This window comes from Geotrypetes seraphini, chromosome 5 (genome assembly GCF_902459505.1).
Source record: "Geotrypetes seraphini chromosome 5, aGeoSer1.1, whole genome shotgun sequence".
Taxonomy (NCBI): Eukaryota; Metazoa; Chordata; class Amphibia; order Gymnophiona; family Dermophiidae; genus Geotrypetes; species Geotrypetes seraphini.
Genome location: NC_047088.1, coordinates 130,831,889 through 130,853,004, shown reverse-complemented (window position 1 = coordinate 130,853,004; position 21,116 = coordinate 130,831,889). Strand labels below are relative to the sequence as shown.

The following is a 21,116-nucleotide window of genomic DNA, read 5'->3' as shown; positions in this document are numbered from 1 at the left end:
GAACAAAGAACCGGCATGGCTCACTGTAGAGGTGAAGGAAGCGATAAAAGACAAGAAAACTTCATTTAAGGAATGGAAAAGGTCAAAAATGGACGAAAAATGGAACAAGCAAAAACAACATCAATGCAGGTGCCATAAGGTGGTAAAAGGGACCAAAAGAGACTACGAGGAGAAAAGAGCCAAGGAGGCGAAGAACTTCAAGCCATTCTTTCGATATATTAAGGGGAAACGACCCGCGAAGGAAGCAGTGGGACCGTTAGATGACCATGGAATAAAGGGAGCGCTAAAGGAGGACAAAGCAATCACCGACAAACTGAACACATTTTTTGCGTCTGTATTTACCGAAGAAGATATACACAGCATATATGCTGGAAATGAAGACAAAAAGCTGACAGGATTGACAGTCAGTCTAGAGGTGGTGTGTAGGCAGATTGATAGGCTTAAGAACGATAAATTCCCGGGACTGGATGGCATCCATCCGAGGGTCATCAAGAAACTGAAAGGGACCATAGTTGAACTGCTTCAACTAGTAGCCAATCTGTTGATCAAATCGGGAAAGATTCTGGAAGACTGGAAGGTGGCAAATGTTACGCCGATCTTCAAGAAAGGTTCGAGGGGAGATCCAGGAAACTACAGACGGTATCCAGGTGGCAGCTGTCACCTTCCGGGGTCCCGGGAAACTTGTGGAGGACCACCGACAGGCGGCAGCACGACCCGGGCGCGGCTCCCAATGTGGGAGACCTTACTGATGTCCCAATACTTTGGTTTCGCTATAATAAACACCAGCGAAAGTCAATTCAAATCAAAATGTCAAAGATTTAATTTGTTACCAAAAGGACAAAATAGAAAAAGCCCCAAAATAATACCAATTACCACTATTTTCCTTTCGTTTCAAAGACAAGAAAGATTTCTCTCCTCCAAAAGCAGTTCAATGAAAGAACAGAAGTTTCTGTATCAGATAAGTTCATATGAGTCTCAAAATAAGGTTCTACTAGCTTTCCCCAGCACTGAACCCTCAATTCAATAGGAAAAAAAACAAAAAGCTAGTCCCAAAAAGGAAAAGTCCTCAAGACTATCCTTGAGTCCTGGATTTTCAAGCATACAGTCCTGTTTCTTCACCAGGCATTTATATACTGCATTACAAAGTAAACTTCAAAAAAGAAAAGGAAAACAAAAATACAGTACTGCAGACTTTTGCTATTCCCAGCAATGGCACTTCTCCAGTCCTTTCCACTGTTGGGTAACAGAATTGCTGGTTCCCCTTTCTTAAATGGCTTTAACAAGCTCCCGCAGAATCCCAACCCTTAGCTCTTCGGGGGATCCTACCCCAATTCTGTAAGTCCCTTGAAGATAAACTGATAACAGGGAAACTGCTCCACAAGCCCAAAAGAAAACTTCCTTCAGTTTCTCCTGGCTTTTGCACAGCTGGAGTGCAGCAACGTAATCAATGCTGAATGCTGCTGCTGCAGCACTGCTCTGAGCTTGGCTTTGCAGTAGAACCAAAACTTTTACACACAACAACAAAATAGTTCTCCAGAAAACAGTCCCAACAACTATCTCCTTATAGAAACCAGTACTTCCAGTCTTTAGTGAGTGACTGCCAAGCTCACATCCATGGCTTCCACGTTCTCAGCTCCAGGCAGCTCACATTCAGCCATGTCCATGTTTTCTGGAGCATCCAGCTGCTCTGCTGGCTCTTGAGCTATGGAATCCTCCCACTCCATAGGCTCCTGTGCAAGGTCTGGCCTTTGCCTGGCCCGGAGAACCTTCTCTGCCAGGTCCTCATGTGCAGCCTCCCTTACTGACTTGGAGAGATGTTTAAGAGTGTTTGTGCCACTCCCTGTTCTAGGTGTCTGTGTTCCTAACTTTCGTGCTCTCTGGCAGAATGCAACTGGGAGCCTGATTAAATCTTCTAAGGGAGCTGGATTTTTTACTAGGACGTGGAGCTAATCTGTATTCTAGCTCCTGCTCAGGCTCAGATGGCTCAGTATAGGCAGCTCTGCTTTCAGGATCTCCTGCCTGATCATTCTCAGTCAGTCCCTGGTCTCAGTCAAAGGATTTAGTATTGGGTTTTACTCTGACATGATCGTCTCTGGAAGCGGAAATATCACACAGCACATGCCTGTCACACGAAATTGCACAGCGTGCCCTCTACGAAAGTGTCTGCCTGTCTTTAGCTAGTGTTGGATGGTGTAGATTTTGTGTTGGATGCCCTTTATGATCTCCGAGTTCTTAGTAAGGTCTCAACTTATGCGGTGTCTGCACACCAGTCTTTGAATCCATCATTGGGCTGGGGAGCGCTGCCTCCAAGTTTCCAAGTTTATTGTAAATTTGATTGAACGCTTATCAGAATACTAAGCGTTTTACAACAATAAAATAGGGGTAAACAGAATTAAAAACAACAATATTAAACAGACAAAATATACTCATGAACGCTTATCAGAGTACTAAGCGTTTTACAACAATAAAATAGGGGTAAAAACAATTAAAAACAACAATATTAAACAGACAAAATATACTCAGACAAATAAAACACAAAGTAAATGTAATAGAACAAGAAGGATAGGGGGAGAACTACAATAAATACAGGAAAGAGAATGTATATGGGAAAAAACAAAAGGACTAAGGGGTTCAATAAGAAAAGAATAGTAGCATAGTTAGCTGAAGGAATCAATAAATAGGAAGCTTTTTAAATTTGTCTAAGTTTTGCTCTGCCCAAAGATAAGTGGATAATGCATTCCAGAGTGTGGGGTTGACTCTGTTTTACCACAAATGAGCTCGCATATCCTTGGATCATTGGGTGCTGTACATCATACGTGAGGGGTACATGAGAGAGTTCTTTTATCCCAGGACAAGCAGGCAGCATATTCTCACATGTGGGTAACGTCATCCACGGAGCCCCAATGCGAATAGCCTGACAAGCAAAGTTGCTTGAAGAACTCTAGAAAATTTGCAGCTGCCACACCGCACATGCTTGAGTGCCTTCCCACCCGACATAGGGCGCTCATCTCCTCAGTTCTAGTGTTTCCGCAGAGCTGAGAAGTCCCTTCTTCAAGGTTCTGCGCAAATGACTAAGTGCCTTCACGGGATTCAATTCCTTTTGGTTTTTTTCATCTTCATTTTTCTTTTCTTTTGCTTCGTTATAGTAAAAGAAAAAACAAAACTGTTTTTTCTCTTACGCTGTTTTCGACAGCGGGCCTGTTCCGCCGCCTCGGTCTCAAACTTTGATTTGTCTGAGGCGGTTTTTCCCTCCATGTCCTGCCCGATTACGGGTTTTAAAAAGTGTAGAAAGTGCCAGCGTACAATAGCGATCACAGACCCACACAAGTGGTGCATCCAGTGCTTGTGCCTGGACCACTGTGTGGAGTCGTGTTCCCACTGTGTCATGCTACAAAAATGCACTATCAAGAACTGGCATATCCAACAAAGCAAGATCTTTGGCAGTATAGATTCTACTCTGACCAAGTCATCGACATCGGCTTCAACCTTTACGTTGGCTAAGACTACATCGATGACCAAACCATTGGGGAAGACATGGACATGAAAGACTTCAACATCACCTGATGTCATGAGGTCCAAGTTGATGTCTCCAAGTCTGTCAGGTAAGATAGCCAAGAAGTCTCCAGCTTCCTAGGCTGAGTCTCTGGCCATTCAGGCATCAAGCCAATTCATGCCAGTCACTCAGAGACCCCCCTCATGTGGCTTGCCTCCAAGTCTAGAGGAGCATCATCATCGATGTCATCCTCTCCGGAGCACACCGCAGCACCTGTAATACCAACAGCTACACCATCGGTATCGGTGCATGGTCTAAAAGATGCTCGATGATCTCTTTTGACGGGAGTTTGGTAACATGTTTGCCCCCATGTCGACACCTCCAACTCCGGTGCAGCCTGAGGGTACCCCCGTTCCTCTGATTGGTGTTGAGTCATTGACGCTGATCCTCGTCTTCGAGCCATGCTTTACGGCATCGGTCATTGACACATCGATCCCCATTAAGATCTTCGATGCAACGGAGTCTCGATCAGTATCGAGACATCGCTCCACATCGAGGAAGAAGTCAGTCTCCCCTGAACATTGACATCGATCTTCGAGGCCACGTTCATCGAGGCATGGGTCTTCTTCATCGAAACATTCCTCGGAGCGTCAGCATTCGAGACAGGGGTAAAGTCTCTAAATCTCTATCTTCTAAATCAGGGAAGCAGATGTCCAAGTCTAAGCATCTTTCCCCTGTACATTCTGCTAAGAGGAAGCTTTCAGCATCACCGGCTCTTTCTATGTCCCAACGCTCTAGGAGGCGCTATTCCTCTTCAACCATACATGAGAATTCACCATTCCACTATCAGTATGCTCAAGCAGCTTCACCTGCTTACTCAGTGCAAGAAGGTTCTCCAGTGGAGGGTTCCTCTTGTTCCACCTCACAGAGGGGATCTTCACCGTCTGAGTCAATTTCTTTTACTCGGTTCCTTCATCAAATGAGTAAAGACCTCAAAATTACTCTGGAGTCTGATTCGAAGTACACTAAGGAATTCTTGGAGGAATTGGAATTAAAGTATCTTCCAAAGGAGTCACTTAAGTTGCCTATGAATGGCATTCTTAAACATACTTTTAAGAGAAATTTAGATACTCCATATTCAGTTCCAGCAGTCCCCGTCAAAATGTTCCAGTGTAAAGGGTTTGAAAAACCTTAACTTTCCCACCAATCTTTGGTGGTGGAGTCTACTCTGAAGAAAGCTAACCCTTCCAAGGTGTATGCTATAGTTCCCCCTGGGCGTGAAGGTAGGACCATGGATAAATTTGGTCGCAGACTATATCAAAATTCTGTGATGACCACTCGAATTTTGAATTACAACTTTGTTTTCACCTCATATTTAAAATATTGGGTCAAGACTATGCCTTCATTTTTAAAATATTTGTCTCAATTTAAACATATACACCGCACTCTCATACAACTTCGAGTGTATATGTTACAAGCAGCATATGATGCATTTGAGATGACTTCACGTCACTGCTTTTTCGGTGGCCATGCGTAGACTGGTGTGGTTACAAATTGTGGATATGGATCCTAATCTCCAAAACAGATTGGCAAACATCCCTTGTCTGGGAGACGAGTTATTTGGGGAATCCATTGAGACTGCCACTAAAAGATTATCTGTGCATGAGAAATCTTTTGCTACTCTACTTTGGCCTAAGCCTAAACCTTCTGCTTCTCAGGGATATAAACTAGAGAATGACACGGTGAAAAAATTGGTCCCCGTCACCTCCCCGTCTCACCATCCTCTGCACCGCCCCGTCACCGCCATTCCCTTCACCGCCCCGTCACCGCCACTGCCACCCCATCACCGCCCCGTCACCGTCACCGCTGCATACATAAAAGCCTCAAACGGGTACGATTTTATATACTTTTCTTTATTTACATATAAAGGAAACATTCAGAAAGAAAGGTGTAGAGCAGTAGATATATAGAGGATATGCAAATGAATCTGATTAATATATATTTTAAAAACTATTAGATAACAATCATGAAATCACAGGAAACAGTACATATGGAGAAACACACATTATTGAACATTGAAATAGCATTGAACGTGAATATAGGTGAAGCAAAATTCATCGTGCCAATTTCTCCACTTCCACGATTCTTTCCCTACACTCACCCCCAAGCCAGCAGCCGATTTCACTCTGCTCCTTCCTCGATGTCCTGAACTTCATCGGGCAGCAGCAGCATTCACAATTCACTTCTGTTGCCCGCTTCAGGCCTTCCTCTCTGTCGGGTCCTGTCTTCATGAAAACAGGAAGTAGGCAGGACCCGGCAGAGAACAAGGCCGAAAAAGAAAACCGGCAAACTAAGGAAAGCTGGAGAGCAGTAGCGTACCAAGGGGGGGGCGGGAGGGGCGAAAAAGGTAATGGCGCCATGCCTTGGAGCACCAAGGCAGACCGAACCCCCGAACCTCCTCCCAGCCGAACCCCCGCCGAACCTTTCCGACTTTCCCAGCGAAAGCAGCAAACCTCCCAACAGTAGCGTCATCAGTGACGCGTCAGAGGGAGGAGAAAGCCGCGAAGGAGGTTTAATTACAGGTGTGGCAGTAGCGATTGGTCCTCTTCTTAGGGGGCGGAGTCAATGCGGCAACGTGCAAGTCGGGTTGAGGAGACAGACCACGCGAAGACAAACATGGCCGCCTGGAAAAAAATGACACCCGGTCACGACCAAAGACTCACGGTGAAAACACGGTAAATAGCGGTTCTTTGAAGGGGGTACATTGGCCTGCGGGGACAAATCTTTTCACCTGCGCCTGCGGGCGGTGAAAACTTTTTTCCCCGTGTCTGCGGCGATTTGAGTATAGAGTCTCTGAAGCCTGCAGCCAAACCGCAGGCTCCCCGCGGCTCACTGCGGGGATCTCTCCCCGTGTCATTCTCTAATATAAACCTGCTGCCTCTTATCAGTGGTGTTATCCTCCCAAGTCTGCACCATATTCCAGACCACCGCAGAAGAAACAACATCAACAGAAGCCTCAGACACCAGCTGCGTCCAAAACCACACAGCCTTTTTGACCATCTAAGCCAGAGCATAACATCTGTCTGCTCCTCTTCCCATCGGAGGTAGTCTTCACCACTTTTATCAATGATGGGAAATCATCACTTCCGACCTCTGGGTGCTCTCAATAATCAAAGAAGGATATTCTCTTCATTTTCTGCAGATTCCATCAGATCACCCTCCAAAAGAGTGTCCTTCCAATTCGTCACAGGCCCCCTCTTCTTCTCCAGGAAATGCAAGCTCTGCTCGTGCTCAGTGCCATCGAGAAAGTTCCTCTGGAACTTGATTTTACTCCTGTTACTTCCTTGTCCTGAAGAAGACTGGGTTTTTTTGGATCAATATTGGATCTCAGAGCTCTCAACAAATTTCTCGTCAAAGAAAAATTTTGGATGCTCTCTGTAGCATCCTTGTATCCCCTTCTGAATCACAACGATTGGTTATGCTCTCTGGATCTCAAGGAGGCTTACACTCACATCCGCATTCACCCAGCCTCTCGCAAGTTCCTCAGATTTCAGGTGGGAAATTAACATTATCAATACAGAGTGCTATCTTTTGGCCTAGCATCATTTTCCAGAGTTTTCACCAAGTGCCTGGTACCTAGTAGTGTGACGCAGTGGTTAAAGCTGCAGCCTCAGCACCCTGGGGTTGTGGGTTCAATCCCACGCTGCTCCTTGTGACCCTGGGCAAGTCACTTAATCCCCCCATTGTCCCAGGTACATTAGGTAGATTGTGAGCCCGCCGAGACAGACAGGGAAAAATGCTTGAGTACCTGAATAAATTAATGTAAACCGTTCTGAAGTCCCCTGGGAGAACGGTATAGAAAATTGAATAAATAAAAAAAAATAATAATAAGTTACGGACTTCAGGTTTAGACGACTGGCTCATCAAAGATCCAACGTCTCAGGGGGGTTACTGGAGTGACACAACAGAATATTTGGTTCCTGCAAAGTTTGGGATTCAAAGTCAACTTTCCCAAATCTCAACTACAGCCTTCTCAAACTCTGCAGTTCATTGGAGCTCTTCTAGACAAGGTGCAACTCAGAACATTCCTTCCACAACAGCGTCAGATGCACTCGTATAGCTTTGTTGCCAAGTGTCCACCCTCACTTCACTCTCAGCGAGACACATGATGGTTCTCCTAGGTCAGGGGTAGGCAATTCCGGTAGGCCACGTGACCTAGGACAGGGGTAGATAATTCCGGTCCTCGAGAACCGGAACCAGGTCAGATTTTCAGGATATCCACCATAAATATGCATGAGATAGATTTGCATCTCAAGGAGACAGTGTATGCAAATCCATCTCATACATATTCATGGTGGAGATCCTGAAAACCTGACCTGGCTCCGGCTCACAAGGACCGGAATTGCCTACCCCTGTCCTAGGTCACATGCCCTCTACAGTTTATATGACTCCGTTTGCCAGACTTCACCTCAGGATTCTTCAATGGGCACAGGCTTTCGACCCACTCTCTCAACACATTGCAGTAACATCTCTATGGCAATCTCTTCAATGGTGGATGCGCTCTTCCAATCTTTCCAGAGGCTTGCTGTTGCAAGTGCCCCTTCATCAGAAGGTTCTCACCACAGCCTCACCAACCTATGCTTGGGGGGCTCATCTAGATGGTCTCCATACTCAAGGGCATTGGTCCGTCACAGATTGTTAAAATCACATCAATCTGTTGGAACTCAGAGCTATTTTCAATGCTCTCAAAGCTTTTTGGCATCTCCTTCACAATCAAGTTGTGTTCATTCGTACAGACAATCAAGTATCCATGTACTATGTAAACAAGCAGAGAGGAACAGGCTCTCCCCCCTTTGCAAGGAAGCTCAGAAAATTTGGAATTGGGCAAGTCTTCACAATATTTTCTGAAAGCTGTTTACATTCAAGGAGAGAAAAATTCACTAGCAGACAAATTGAGTCTTCTGCAACTTCACAAATGGACACTCAATTCGCCATTTCTCCATTACATTTTTTCTCAGTAGGGGACTCCTCAAATAGACCTGTTTGTGTCTCCCCACAACAACAAGCTGCCTCAGTTCTGTTCCAGAATATAATCTCCTCACCGACTGGAGGCAGATGCTTTTCTCCTGAGGTGGACGAACAAGTTCCTCTACGCCAGGGATCTCAAAGTCCCTCCTTGAGGGCCACAATCCAGTCGGGTTTTCAGGATTTCCCCAATGAATATGCATTGAAAGCAGTGCATACACATAGATCTCATGCATATTCATTGGGGAAATCCTGAAAACCCGAATGGATTGCAGCCCTCTAGGAGGGACTTTGAGACCCCTGCTCTACACGTTCTCTCCGTTTTCTCTTATTCTCAAGACACTTGTCAAGCTCAAACAAGAACACACCACCATGATTCTAACAACCTTGGTTCTCCCTTCTACTTCAGCTCAGCAGCAGGGAGCCACTATTTCTACCAGTATTTCCATCTCTGCTTACACAGAGTCACAGTTCTCTTCATCCCAACCTGCAGTCTACATCTGATAGCTTGATTCCTGTCGACATGACTTCAAACCTTTAGTTCTCTCAATCTGTCAGACATTTTAGATGCTTCCAGAAAACCTGCCACCAGGCAATGTTACAACCAGAAGTGGACTAGGTTTTCTGCTTGGTGTGATCTTCATCACAAGGAAATTCAGGCTACCTCCTTGTCTTCACTTCTGGATTACCTGTTTCATTTATCTCAATCTGGCCTCAAATCAACCTCCATTAGAGTCCATCTCAGTGCAATTGCTTTTTTTCATCAGCCACTAGAGGGGAAACCTTTCTCTACTCATCTTGTGGTTTCCAAATTTATGAAAGGACTTTTTAATGTCAAATCACCTCTCATTGGGATCTCAATGTGGTTCTTGCTCACTTGATGAAGCCTCCATTTGAACCAATGTCTGCGGCTCATCTGAAATATCTCACTTGGAAAGTGGTCTTCCTCATTGCTCTCACGTCGGCTCACAGAATCAGTGAGCTACAAACTTTAGTAGCAGATCCGCCTTTCACAGTATTCCATCATGACAAGGTGGTTCTCCGCACTCATCTAAAATTCTTACCCAAAGTTGTTACAGAATTTCATTTCAATCAATCAATTGTTCTCCCAGTGTATTTTCCCAAGACTCATTCTCATCCTGGAGAAACAGCGCTTCATACTCTGGACTGTAAGCGTTCTTTGGCTTTCTACTTGCAAAGGGCTATGCCACAAAGATCTTCTCAACTTTTTGTCTCCTTTGATCCAAACAAGTTGGGACATTCATTTTCCAAGAGATCAATCTCCAGTTGGTTGATTGCTTGCATCTCATTCTGCTACACTCAGGCTGGGCTGCAACTGGAGGGTCGAGTCACAGCCCACAAAGTTAGAGCCATGGTAGCTTCTGTAGCTTTCCTTAGATATACTCCTATTGAGGAGATCTGGAAAGCTGCCACTTGGTCCTTGGTTCATACATTAACCTCACATTACTGTCTGGATTCTTTCTCCAGACGGGATGGCCATTTTGGCCAAGCAGTATTACAAAATTTATTCTTCTAAATTGCCACCACTCCCACCATCCCATTCTGGTTAGTTTCAAGGTCACCCACATGTGAGAATATGCTGCCTGCTTGTCCTGGGATAAAGCATAGTTTCTTTACTGTAACAAGTGTTATCCAGGGACAGCAGGAAGATATTCTCACAACCAACCCACCTCCCCTGGTTGGCTTCTTGGCTAGTTATCTGAACTGAGGAAACGCGCGCTTTACATCAGGCGAGAAGGCACTCGTGCATGTGTGGTGCAGCAGTCGCGAACTTTCTAGAGTTCTTCAAGCAATATTGCTTGTGAGGCTGTCTACATCAGGGCTCCGTGGATGACGTCACCCACGTGTGAGAATATCTGCTTGCTGTCCCTGGATAATACCTGTTATGGTAAGTAACTGTGCTTTACCTGTCCCTGGATTTGTTTCTGGACTCGCCAACAGGTTGGCCAGAGAAGGAGTCAAAGGCCTGCTCTATCCTGCAGCATCTCTTGAACATCCAAGCAATAGGAACTGTTCCAAAACACAAATCGAGCTGAGGCAGATCCTCATACTACGGCTTAGAGTACTAGAGACTCATTCTGGATCTCAAGTCAGTCAATTGCATCCTGTGGATTTCTAATTTCCAAATGGAACCTGTTCGCACAGTCATTGCTGCTGTTTCTCCTTGGGAATTTATTGCATACTTGGATCTCCCAGAGGCTTACCTCCATATTCCAATCTTTCTGGAGCATCATAGCTTTCTGCTTTTCCATGTTTTGCAACAACATTTCCAGTTTGCGGTTATTCCCTTTGTGCCCACGACAGCTCACCGCACTTTCACCAAGTGATGGTAGTTGTAGCAGTTTTTTTCCGCAGGCTGGGTGTCCAGGTCCACCTTTGCTTGGATTGGTTGATCGGGGCTCTGTCTCAACAGATATTTGAACGTGTGGTGGAGACAGTTGTGCCTCTGCTACAGCACTTGGGTTGGATTGTCAACTTCAAGAAGAACCAGTCGATGCTGTCATAGACCTTGGAGTATCTGGGCCTTCTTTTCAACACTCAACAGGGTCGTGGGTTTCTTCCCAAGCCATGCAGACAGAATTTTCAGCAGCAGATCAGGGGTCTCCTGAACCTTCCAGCTTCCACAGCCTGGCTTTATCTGCAGGTGCTGGGGTCCATAGCAACCTCCTTGGAGGCAGTCTCATAGGATTGAGCGCACATACATCCTCTACAGGAGTCCCTCCTCTCTTGGTGGTCTCTGCAGTATGATCCCCTTCAGATGCCGCTTCCCTTGATGGAACCAGCTCACAGCAGTCTGCACTGGTGGCTGCAGGGGGAAGCCCTCTGCCAGGGCAAGCCTATTCAGATCTCAGAGTGGATCACTCTTATGATGGCTGCCAGCCTGTCAGGTTGGGGTGCTCACTGCAGGGACCATTCCATTCTGGGGCAGTGGACTCCATGTCAGAGGCATTGGTCAATCAATCATCTGGAGCTTCGGCCAATTCGACTAGCGTTAACTTGCTCTCCAGCACACTCTGGATAGGAAAGCAGTGAGAGTGATCTCAGACAATTCCATGGTAGTGGTGTATGTCAGTCATCAAGGGGGCACAAGAAGAATGCCCATGGGCCAGGAAGCTTGCATGCTGTTTCGCTGGCCAGAGTTACATCATCTGTTTCTCTCGGCGGGCACACGTGACCAGAGTTGACAACATGCAAGCAGACTTCCTCAGTCAAAAAGTCTTGGACCCAGGAGAATGGTCCATCATGCGGAAAACATTCCATCTGATCATACAGCGCTGGGGTCAGCCTCAGATGGACGCAATGGCTTCAGCAGAGAACTTGAAGGTCAGGTGCTTCTTTATTCAAAGAATAGAGCACGGAAGCTTGTGGCTGTATGCCTTGGGTTTAACCTTGACTGACTCACAAGCTCCTCTGGTTGGTCAGGTCATCCGCCAGATAGCGACGCATCCCAGCCTTATGTTTCTAGTTGCTCTGAACTGGCCTTGTCATCTGTGGTATGTGGATCTCTTCCGTCTTCAGTGGAACAGGAAGCTCAAACTCCCTCTTCATTGCAACCTTCTCAGTCAGGGTCCATTACCCATGGAGAGCCCACAGCGCTCTGTTCTTCTGGCCTGGCTTGAGCACTCAGCCTATATCAATGGAGCCAGGTTGACCTATGGTGCTTTTCGGAAATAAATTAAGACTGCATTGTTTGATAGATTTATTTCCTAAATAGAAGTCATATTAAATTTAATAATTTTATACTGACTATCCTTGAGAAATATATTGTACTTTTACTATTTGTATTTTGTAAATCGCTGATTGTCCAGTTCTCTTCAGTGTAAACCACCTAGAAGTCGTATGATTGTGGCGGTATAGAAGAAAAAAGTTATGTTATGTTAGATGCGATTATTCAGATGTCATTTCAATGCTTTTGACGTTCCAAGAAACCCTCTACTATAGCTTCTAATCCAAAGTCTGGAAGGCTTTCCTACAGTGGAGTGCTAAGGTCTGAATGAAGCCTAAGCAGGCTCCCCTTTCAGTGGTCCTGGCTTTACTTCAGACAGGCTTAGATAAGGGTTTAGCAGTAGCCTCCCTTAAAGTTCAGGTAGCAGGCCTTTCGTGCTTCCAGACATGCAGGGGTTCTAGTTTGCTTACTGCTCATCCAAATGTCACCCGGTTTCTGAGGGGGCGCTTCATTTGCAGTCTCCGTTGCATCATCTTTTCCCTTTGTGAAATCTTCATATCATTCTTCAGGGCCTTGCGGAAGTCCCATTCGAGCTACTGAAGGGTGCTACTCTTCTGGACCTGACGATCAAGACTCTCGTTCTGGTCGCAATTGTTTCAACACTGCATATTTTAGAGATTTAGGCTTTCGTGCAGGGAATCCTTTCTCCAAGTTACAGACACAGGAGTAGTTCTCCATACTGTACCTTCCTATCTTCCATTTTCCATGTCAGCCAGGAAGTTTGTTTGCCTGTGTTTCATTCCACAAGCTTGGAAAGAAAGGATCAGATTTTTTGCCAATTGGACATCAAGAGAGGACTGACCATTAGTAAGCCACTTCATTCTGGAATTCTTTGCCCATATCCATTTGGCAAGAGATAAATTTTTCTGATGTTCCACAAAACAAGTCTTGCTTATTTTCTGAAAGATTTATGAATCTTTCACTTAGCTTTCACCTTTCTTTTTGTTTGATTATTATTAACATGTAATACAGGGGTAGAATTATAATTTTGTTTTTAATTTCTAGTGTTTAAGCCCGTTAGATTAATGGGTGCTAGAATAGATGTGTAGACTTAACAGATCACAAAATTTAATGAAAACTTACTGTGTGAGGTGTGTGTCTGTCTTTTTTTCTTTCTCTCTCTCTCCTTGGCCACTAGCTGTCTGTCTGTCTTTTTTTCTTTGTCTCTCTCTCCTTGGCTGCTGTCTGCCTCTGTGGCCCCCTATCTGTCTGTCATTCTTTCTGTTTGTCTCTCTCCATGGCCCCCTGTCTGTCTGTCTCTCTCTCTCTTGCTTTCTGTCTCTTTCCCTGTCCACTTTCTGTGTGCATCTGTCTTTCATTCTCGTGCACTACCTGCCTGTCTTTCTATCTTCATGGTACCCTGCCTGCTTGCCTATCTCTCTGTGGCGCAATGCTTGCGTGCCTTTCTTTCTGTCTCTCTCCATGGCCCACTTCTGTATCCGCCCCAGAGCAAACCAAGATTTGCTGCCTGCCCCCCAGCACACCCCCTCCACCCAAAGCATAGAAAATTTGCTCCCTGGGCCCACTTCCCTGTGCAGCAGCACCCCTTGCCTGCTCCCCCTTCCTGCAGTAGCCCTTCTCCTTTCCTTTTACCTCCTCCCTGTCCAGCAGCACCCATTCCGTTCTACCTGTCCTGCAGTAGCCCTTCTCCCTTCCTTTTACCTCCCCCCTTCCCTGCTTCCCCTGTCTAGCAATAGCCCTTCTCCCTTCCTTTTACCTCCCCCCTGTCCAGCATCACCTCTTCCCTGCTCCCCCTGTCCAGCAGTAGCCCTTCTATCTTCCTTTTACCTCCCCCCTGTACAGCAGCACCCCTTCCCTACTCCCCCTGTCCAGCATCCGCTAGTCCAGGCAATCTTGGGGCTTTTGCTAGGCCGGCCTGCCTCGCATTATCAAAGTGGGCCGGCCTAGAAAATGCCCCACGGCTATTTGATGAAACTGTGATTGCAACTGCTGCTGCTGCTGCTTGGTCAGGGGTGAGAAGAAGAGGCGTCTGATGTTTTTGTTGCTTGAGCTGTATTATGTTATTTATCCCAGGACAAGCAGGCAGCATATTCTCATACATGGGTGACATCACCGACGGAGCCCCGGTACAGGCCACTTTAAAAGTGCATCTTGTCGCACTCCTGGTACCAGGTCCTGAGTCAGATACCAGGCAGCGCGCAAAACGCTGACGCTGGTGTGCCTTCAATAATTGAAAGCCCTGCTGGTACAATAATGTTCAGGGAAAATAATGAAGGCTTTAATGAGTAAGGCAGCCAATGTTCAAAATATATGCAAAAATAAGGAAAAACAACTCAAACAGTTTACTTGCTCTGGCAATTAGCCCTGCAGTCCTGACTGCCAGGTCAGCACAAGGCTGGCCACACCCTTGCCTCAAGGTAAGTCCTGGAGTTTCTCACCAGCTTCTTTCAAGCAAAAAGAAAAACAACAACTGGAGAGTATTGCACAGTCCTGCAACAATTAACTGGTCCTGGTAAAGCATACTGTGCCTGCCTATGTTTAATCAGGCTTTCCCCTAACAACTCTAGTAAGTTGGTGGGAGTGGGGAATTGCTGAATCCATGCTTCAATAACAGCCAAAAAGGCACCCCGCAATCCCAACCCTGTGGATCTTGTGTGGATTCTGCCCCACAATCCCCACTGTGTCAATCAGTGGCTTTAACTTTTAAAACAGGGAAAAAAACCACAGTCCAAAGTCCTTTCCAGGCAGGGCAGCTTTTCCCTGCAACGTGCTTTTAAATTCTCCCACAGCCAGCAAACATACGGTTCCTTTTCCAATAACACAGTGCACTTGAAAGCAAATAAGAAAACTTAACTTTCATCCATTCTGTCCTCAACAGGTTCCAATGAAATGTCCATGGCTTCCTCTGGCTTCAAGCAGTCTGGCTGGTTTACCAGTAAGGATTCCTCTGAATCCTGCATCTCTACTTCATTTCCCTGCCTGACCTCTGGAGCACCTATCCAAGCGTCTGCTTCCTCTCTTGGCTCAGCACTGACTCTCCCTGGCTTGCACAGCTCCACCTGCCTTGCTCTGGGAGAGCCCCGTCCCCGCCTGTGTGGGGGATAGGGCAGGTTTCAGCTTTCCCTGAGCTTTCTCCTGCTCTTCAATTAACCTCAACACAACAATAAGGCAGAAATAGTCAAAAAGGGTTCACAAAGGGGGCGCTCAGGAACCAAAACTGTGCACACCACGCAAACTGCGTGAGAGCTAACAAGATAATATCAAGTGTTAAAGGTGCTCTCAGTGTGAGCAAGCAGTAACAGGAGACAAGCTCCAATACTTCAAAACTCAGGTAGAGGTAATGTAGCCCCACCCGCACACCATCACTGAGCACCCTGGGCGTGCAATAAATCAAATGAAAACGTTCACGAATCAAAAGCAAGTAAATTAACTGAGTGAATAACAGGTGAGACCTGAGCGACCCCTGAATGAACCCTACCAGCCAAAACCCCAGCGCAAAATCAAAAAAAGGTAACTTAACTGAAAAGTGAAGCAGGAACTCATCTCTGAGGCTCAAAATGAAACGCGTCCGGAAAACAGGTTCAACTGAGCTGGTTTCGGGGAAGAACCCTTCTTCAGGAACCCATGAACCCGACGAAAGAGAGTGAGGGCGGCTGGAGGGCGGGGCGGCCGAGGAGCAACGCACCCGCGCTAAAGAGCAGACAACAAGCCACGTCATACACACATACACATACAGGGCTCACACCTCATGTGATTCGGAATGGGTGATTTACATCATCATCTGCCCTTGTGAACTAATCTACGTCGGACGCATCACCAGAAAGATCAGAACCAGGCTTCAGGAACACAAGAGCCGGATTCATATCGTCACCCATTCTGCTCCCCTTGTACCTCATTGTGTGGAACATGGACACAAGTTTGCTGATCTGTCATGGTTTGTCCTTGAGCAAGTACCTAGGGGGTGTCAGGGGTGACAGACAAGCCCATTTGAACCTCCGTGAACAGTATTGGATTTTTCACCTACAGACTGTCTTGCCTAATGGACTTAATGAGAGTGTCGAATGGCACACTATTATTTAGTTTCCGTTCATTTTCTATCTTTTGTATTTTGCATTTACACCCCTGTTTTCATTATGGAATGATTGGTGCTGTTGTGTGATTGGTGTATGTGTGTATGACGTGGCTTGTTGTCTGCTCTTTAGCGCGGGTGCGTTGCTCCTCGGCCGCCCCGCCCTCCAGCCGCCCTCACTCTCTTTCATCGGGTTCATGGGTTCCTGAAGAAGGGTTCTTCCCCGAAACCAGCTCGGTTGAACCTGTTTTCCGGACGCGTTTCATTTTGAGCCTCAGAGATGAGTTCCTGCTTCACATTTCAGTTAAGTTATCTTTTTTTGATTTTGCGCTGGGGTTTTGGCTGGTAGGGTTCATTCAGGGGTCGCTCAGGTCTCACCTGTTATTCACTCAGTTAATTTACTTGCTTTTGATTCGTGAACGTTTTCATTTGATTTATTGCACGCCCAGGGTGCTCAGTGATGGTGTGCGGGTGGGGGTACATTACCTCTACCTGAGTTTTGAAGCTTGTCTCCTGTTACTGCTTGCTCACACTGAGAGCACCCTTAACACTTGATATTATCTTGTTAGCTCTCACGCGGTTTGCGTGGTGTGCACAGTTTTGGTTCCTGAGCGCCCCCTTTGTGAACCCTTTTTGACTATTTCTGCCTTATTGTTGTGTTGAGTTCAGGTTGTGGCAGTAAGTTTTGGAGTGTGTTTTGTTGTTTATCTTCAATTAACCTCAGCAGGTGTGTGCCTAAAGGGTTTAGAGCCTGTTTTCTAAGCTGAGTCTTACCAGAGCCTGGTCTAGGTTTAAAGGAGTGTTTGTCCTCATTCTATTCCAACTCCTCCCAGAGCTCCTGCTCTTGGGAAACCTCTCCAGAATCAGAGTGCTGCTTCTTGCTAGTTGGATAGCTGCTGCACTGATCAGCTCTCTTAAGCTTCAGGGCTAAGTTCCTCTGCTTCCTAGCTGGAACAAAGCTAGCTGTAGTGTTGGGCTTGTGACAATCTCCACTTTCACTTTAGAAAGTTCATGACAGCCCAAACCATGTGCGAGTGCCTTCCCGCCCGATGTAGGGCGTGCTGTCCCTCAGTTTCTTAGTTTCCGCAGAGCTAAGACAACGCGTTTTTTCAATGGCTGTTGAAATTTTTTCTCTGCTGCCTTCCCGCTCTTGCAGAATTCTTACTTTTTCGGTCAGTTTTGTTTTTATTTTCTTTAAGTTTATTTTGGTTAAAAAAAAAAGTAAAAATTTTCATTTTCTCTCTTTCGCAGGTTTGGCCCGGCGGGGGTCTGTTCGACCACCTTGGCCTCAGATTTTAATTTAGCCGAGGCCATCTTCCCTTCAATGTTCCGCCCGCAGACGGGTTTCAAAAAGTGTGACCGTTGTGCTCGCCCCATCTCTGTGACTGACCCGCATCGCTGGTGTCTTCAGTGCTTAGGGCCCAAGCACCGTCCTGAAACCTGTACCTGCTGTTCTTCGCTGCAGAAGAGGACTCTAAAGAACCACCTGATTCAGCAGCGTCTCCTGTGTCGCAACGGAAGGCAACTTAACACCACTGCCGATGTCGGCGGCACCAACCAAATCGACATCGGTGGAACCAACTTCGGTGTCGCATACCTCAGTAGGTAAGTCAGCTAAGAAGCCTTCCTCCACCCCCTCTGGACCTCAGGTCACAGCAGCAGTGAGTCAAGTCCTGCCGACCTCGAGGAGGCTCAATAAGCGCTCCGCTCTGATCTCAGTGAGTGCCTTGACATCGGCCTCATCGCCGGAGCATAGAGCTGCACCGAAGGTACCTGCCAAAAAGCCAGCGGTACTAGTGCTTACTCTCAAGCAGCAGATCTACGATTTGCTTAGAAATGAAATACATGAGCAATTACAACTGCTGGTGCTGACTCAAATTCTGCCCATATCAACACCGACTCCCCTGGTGCCAGTCCGGTCTGAGCCCTGCAGTGGAGTCTTCATCGGTGCCACCGCTTATTAAGAAGCCGACACCAATGTCTCGCCAACACCGGTCGTCTTCAACACAGATGTCACCTGAGATGACATGGCTACGGTCTGGAAAGACACTGAGGAAGTTAAAACATCTTGAGCCTTCGACACCCCCCAATCATGAATCTCCTACTAATCCTACTGATCTACCTAATAAGCGGTAATATCAAAGACGTTCACTCTCTCTACCCTCAATTACAATACATCCACCACCCTGTTCTATCCTTCCCCTACATCACCAACCTGCAAGAAGACACTACAAATCATATTAATGTAATCTCATATAAAAAAAGACACCACCATACCCTTACAAAAAGAACAAGGGAAATAAAAACCATCAAAACCACTAACTCAACAGTAAATGCTGCAACCACCTCCATCCCATGTGCATATCTTAATACCAGATCTATTAGAAACAAGGCATTCCTCATAAATGACTGGATCACCAGCAAACAAATAGCCTGCCTCTTTCTAACTGAAACTTGGTTACTATCTGAAGATGATCCTATTATATCTGATCTTCTACCAAACAATTTCAAAATCCTTACGTTAAACCGCACAGGAAAAAAAAGGAGGAGGATTAGCCATAATCCTTAAAGAAGGATTCGAGTTCGAACTTCTAGATTCTAAAATGACCGACAACCTAGAAATCCTAGCCTGTAAAATCAATAATACCCAGCTAGAAGAATCCTTATCCAGCATACTATTCTACATCCCGCTTAAAAGCTGGCCCAAAGCCAAAGAAGACTTCTGCGAATTCGTCCTACACAATTCTATCAGCCCCAACTACAACATCATCACAGGGGACATAAATTTACACCTAGACGAAGAGAACAACACAGACGCAATAGAGCTTAAAAACTTCCTAACTCTACTCAACTACAACATCCCCGTACCCACACAAACTCACGAAAAAGGCCATCATTTAGACCTAGTTGCCATGTCCACAAAGGAAAACCTTGACCCAATCATCTCTCTGACTGAAGACACCTGGCATCACGACATCTGGTCCGACCACTTCACCTATTATTTTAAGCTGATCTGGTCACACCGAAAATCTAAAACACGTCTGATGATAAAAAAAGAACATTAAACAAGAGGTTATATTATTCCAGAAGAATACTGGTCAGAATACGAACCGCAGACAGTAACAGAGGAAGGAATAGACTTCTGGGACCATTGGAATACAATCAGTACTTCCATCCTAGATAAAATCGCCCCCATACATAAAAGCAAAAGCAACGCAAACAAATACAACAAATGGTTCGATACCGAACTATTAAAAATGAAACAAACAGCTAGGCGACTAGAAAGGATTTGGAATAAAACAGGAGAACTGACAGACCGCAACAAATGGAGAGCCTACATAAAAACCTACAAACAACTGATAAAAGACAAACGCAAAGCGTTCTACTCCACCAAAATTAACTTATCATGCAAAGGTTCACAAGGAATCAATACAAAAGAGTTATTCAACATAGTCACAAACCTATTTGATACCACCCGCTACACCACACCTGAGCACAATACGAAGTTACCCACCGCGAAGGACCTAGCTCTATATTTTGATTCCAAAATTAAAAACCTAAAAAAATAACTGTATAAGCAATAACAATGTAACAGTCATCCCCGGCAACTACCAAATAGCTAACTCACATGACAATGAAATACCTACAGACATGCTCTGGAGTTCCTTTCTAGATCCAGAATGGAATACCTACACCAAACTCTACAACAAATACTCTAAATCTCACTGCATCCTAGATATGTGCCCTCTGGAGATTATGAAAGCGGCACCACCAGAATTCAAAATATCACTATTACACTACCTAACCCACAACCTAAAAAATGGGACTTTCCTCACTAACAACGGCCACATAATAATAACCCCATCCCAAAAAATAGAAAAGAATCCTCAGCGCTAATAACAAACTACAGACCAATAGCATTTATCCCATTCATTGTAAAAATCATGGAAGGACTAGTACACACCCAACTAATGAACTACCTTAATCAATTCTCTCTCCTGCATGAAACTAAATCCGGCTTTAGAAACCTATTCAGTACGGAGACTGTAATCGCTGCCATCCTAGACTATCTGCGCCTATTATTTAGTAAGGGCCTCAATGCCCTGATCATGCAATTCGACATGAGCTCTGCATTCGACTTGGTAGACCATGAGAAAATGATGCAATGCTTAGACACCATTGGTATCAGAGCTGAGGTACTAAACTGGTTTTGTGGCTTCCTCACATCCCGTTATTACCAGGTACGCTTTAACAACGAACACTCCGACACCTGGAGCTACTCATCCGGAGTGCCACAAGGGCCACTGCTTTTCAATATCTACATGTCCTCATTAGGTGTGAAACAAACCCAACTAGGAATAAAACTATTCAGCTACGCAGATGACTTTACGATCATCATCCCATTCGCCAACTCCATCTTGAAAACCATTCCCAAGGCATCCGATGCCATAAATGAGATGGAACAATGGATGACAGATTTCAAGCTTAAGCTCAATCCAGAAAAAACAAAATTCATTGTTGCCTCCCCTCACCCACTTGACAATAAAACCCCACTATGCATCAATAAACTCAACTACCCTATTCAGCCCACCATGAAAATACTAGGTGTTATTCTAGACCAATGCCTAACAATGAAGGAACAAATGGATTCCCTATTCAGAAAAGGTTTCCTTACTCTCTGGAAACTCAGAACCATTAAATCATACTTCGATATATCAACATTCAGAATCCTAGTGCAATCCCTCATACTGAGTCAGCTTGACTACTGCAACATCGCCTATCTAGCAATCTCACAAAAGAATATGAGACATCTCCAAATA

General features: G+C 45.6%; 1 protein-coding gene across 10 annotated transcripts in view; it reads left to right on the top strand.

Moving 5' to 3' along the window:
• Window positions 1-21,116, top strand: part of UBE2F (ubiquitin conjugating enzyme E2 F (putative)) — a 625,415-nt gene that overhangs the window by 434,724 nt on the left and 169,575 nt on the right. For 7 of the 10 annotated variants that reach the window (XM_033944350.1, XM_033944352.1, XM_033944349.1 and 4 more), the window contains one exon: window positions 17,548-17,901. The exons of the other annotated variants lie outside the window; for them this stretch is intronic. In XM_033944350.1, the coding sequence (XP_033800241.1) occupies window positions 17,548-17,901 (354 nt within the window). The remainder of the gene's footprint in view (window positions 1-17,547; window positions 17,902-21,116) is intronic. 10 annotated transcript variants of the gene reach the window in all.